This window comes from Dendroctonus ponderosae, unplaced genomic scaffold (genome assembly GCF_020466585.1).
Source record: "Dendroctonus ponderosae isolate FM_Combo_2020 unplaced genomic scaffold, Dpon_F_20191213v2 Dpon_F_20191213_7, whole genome shotgun sequence".
Lineage (NCBI taxonomy): Eukaryota > Metazoa > Arthropoda > Insecta > Coleoptera > Curculionidae > Dendroctonus > Dendroctonus ponderosae.
Window position 1 is genome coordinate 306792 of NW_026018916.1, and position 3230 is coordinate 310021.

Genomic DNA, 3230 nt, shown 5'->3' on the forward strand with positions numbered 1-3230 from the left:
ACGTGTTTTTGTATTATTATTCGCTTATAGCGAACTCCGGATATAACAAACCAGTTTTAGTTCATTTTTCAAGTTTGCTATATCCGGACTCAACTGTATTTCTATTTAATCCACCCTCATCCTTGGCCTCTTCTAAAATATAATTCGAGAAAATCACGCGATATTTCCATCCTTTAATCAACTAAGGACAAGCTCAACTTGACAAAATGACTGAAACTGACTGCTAAAAATAGAAAACCTTCGTTAACAGGCTCGTAATAATTAAAAAATCTACGTAATTCCAAGTTGAATTTGAGTGAAAAAAACTTCAGCTCCAAAGGAAAGCATGAAATTTATATATTTACAAACTTCTGCAAGGTGTATCTGCCCATCTATGTACGATATAACTCGAACATTCAGGCTGTTATGCGAAGAAAAAACATCACGCGATTTCCCGCTTTATCAATATGTTCTAGTTTAGGCACATTTTTCACATATATCATAATCACCGGCGCTTTATTTCCAGATCAAAGTAAAGTCCACGAGTTATGGTAACCCATTGGGAGTCCAGTAGAAGACCGCTTTATGTCCGCACTATATGGAAAGATGGTCAACACCACGTTATTCTGGACAAAACCAAAGAAAATTACCTGGACACGCCTTCTTCCAGAAGATCCAAGCCGAGTTCCAGCCAGTTTAATCACCGAGCAACCAGAAGCGCTGGATCGGCTGTAAACTTCAACGTGTCTTCAGTTCGCGTGCTTCTTTCAGGGATCAGAAGGTTTAAAAGCGGCGGAAAAGAAACTCGGACTAGGAACGCCCCTCAAACTTTCACTCGAATAGGAGGAGAGTTTGTTAGTTGCAAGAACTTGAATAATGAAGTGACTTTCGAAGCGATCAGAGGCCTGCGGCCTCCCAGCCTGAAGAAACTGAACTCTGCGGCCAAAGACTTGCAAACCACCCCGAAGGTTTCATCTGATAACGCACTCAGCAAGAAAGTCATGAATTGGCTGGATTTATCCAAGCATTCTGATCGAAAGCAGGCGAAGTTAAAGAAGGAATGCTTTGTAGATCAGCAAAGCGAAGAACTTCCAGAATGTTGTGTGTTCAGCCAGTCGCCAAAAACGGAGGATAGTTCCGTGCTGAAGAAATCGCCCAAACAAAGTGGCAACAATCAAGAGATAATCGTGTACAGTAGTGAAGAAGTCCAGCTGCCAGATGAAGAGCACTTCTACCATGTGCTCACACCACGAACAACCACTGAAGAATATACGTATGAAGAAGAGTATAACGCAGATGATCCAAGTGAGCGCAAAGTGGATTGTGAAAGAAGACAGTTGCATATTTTCATGCCAAATTTACCTAAAAAGTCCAGTGATTGTGGTAGCAGCATTTTCAGCAGCAAACTATCGGTAAATTGCCGTTAGATCGCGTTTGTTTTAAGGAGTATTCAGCCTCTTCAGGAATTGTTTGTTTCATCTTGTTGAAGAAACCGACAATTCATGAATATGTGGAAAAAACAATACGATTGACGAATACTGTCATCAGCAGCATCGTTATCTTCAAGATTATAGAATTTTAGGACAATGAAAAAGGGTGTTGGTTTATTTAAATCCCCAAAGGAGTTTACCTGGTAGGTGTAACTTGAAACGTCCCGAGCTTGAAACCGCGACCTCAAAGGTGGATCTAAAGGGTTTCCTCGGTACCTGTATCAAAAGAAGCCCTACGTGTTAATCAGAAGAAACTGTTGAGCCTGGGATTAAATTGCTTACTTCGGAACGGGCAGTCCCAAGGCAATGACGCGGAAGTTTTCATCCACTCTAACCAGTTTCCATTTCTCCAGCTCCTTTTCACCATGCTCCTATTTTTTTAAAGCAAACTCTCCAAATAGATTCGCATAGTCAAATTATCCATTACCTCCAGTAGCTTATCATATCGGTCAGCCGGAATGAGTAACCGGCCATCTTCAAGATGCATTTCCCGATTTTCCAGCAAATTGTTCAGTACCGGCAGCACATTTCTCTCGGCCTTTTCCACTCCCTCCAGCACCAAAATCCTGCCCTCAATCGCAGCCTTTACAGCGCTCTGAAGAACAAAGCAAATCAACTTTTAGAGCACTTGAATGCGGTTGAAATCTAAACCTGATCAAAGTATTTGGCGGTTCCTCCAACAATCTCCCTCCTCTGCTTAAGATCGCTCTCAGTGGTGTCGCGACTCAGGGCAACGTATTCGTGTTCTCTATTTGTCAGCTCAATGTACTGCATGGCCAGAATTCTCTTTCTGGGCCCTGGCGGGCCGATCAGGAAGACATCCTGACCCAAAATGTCTTTCTGCATAATCCATCTCAGATGATGAGTGGTCGTTTGTGGTAAATTGTCTTTATCTAGAAATTTCAGCTGGATTCACCGGAGGTCTCAGGCAGGAAATTAATAAAACCCAGATAGCATTTGATATTCTATGAATATCCCAGAATGTTCAACAAATATACAGAACATTGCGGGAATATCCTGGGAATATACATGGTTGAACATTCCTAACATGAATGTTCGTCGAATATACATGCTTGTATATTCATCAAAGTTTATAAAAAGTATATCCTAGGTATGTACATATCTGTACATATTGGGTATATGTGCAGATGAACATGCCAGGTATGTACATATTGTGTATATGTGCAGGTGAATATACCTAGTATGTTGAAAACAAATATTCCGGTAATATACATGAATGTATATCTACGGTATATTCCAAATTGGTTGAATATAAATTTTGCGTGCCCTCAGCAGAAAAGTAAGGGCATGTAAAAGTAAACCTTTTTACTACTAAAACCTGAGCCCTTATGAAATACTGAAAATATGGTGTTTTGATTAACAAATTAGCAAAATTTATCGAAAATAAATTTTGAGTGCCCGCAGCAGAAAAGTAAGGGTGAGTAATGAGAGCGGACCAATGAGAATCATCTTCCGTGATTGTGCCTCAGTGTCTTCAAGACGGAAATTACGGTATACTTATGGCTTGAAACCCCGCAAACACGTAAAGGTATGTTGGTGTTTAAATTAAATACATTTGATTATTTTATTATTTCTTGTTCTATACATACAGGTGATACTGCTGTTCTGGACTTGAAGCATTCAAGACGCTAGGGATCACGTGGTAAAACCACACACGAAAAATGTTCGCATAAGAGACAAGTAAGGTTGTCTGAACCTAATTATTCTTCTATTAATGTAAAACTATTATCTGTATTTTTT

At 40.1% G+C, this 3230-nt stretch overlaps 1 protein-coding gene across 1 annotated transcript in view; it reads right to left on the reverse strand.

Annotated features, from left to right (window-relative positions):
• LOC109539795 (von Willebrand factor A domain-containing protein 8) overlaps positions 1-3230 on the reverse strand; it is a 13582-nt gene that overhangs the window by 9085 nt on the left and 1267 nt on the right. Inside the window, exons 2-5 of the mRNA XM_019907781.2 lie at positions 2121-2362; positions 1897-2064; positions 1752-1840; positions 1610-1685 (exon numbers count right to left, since the gene is read on the reverse strand). Of these exons, the coding sequence (XP_019763340.2) occupies positions 1610-1685; positions 1752-1840; positions 1897-2064; positions 2121-2362 (575 nt within the window). The remainder of the gene's footprint in view (positions 1-1609; positions 1686-1751; positions 1841-1896; positions 2065-2120; positions 2363-3230) is intronic.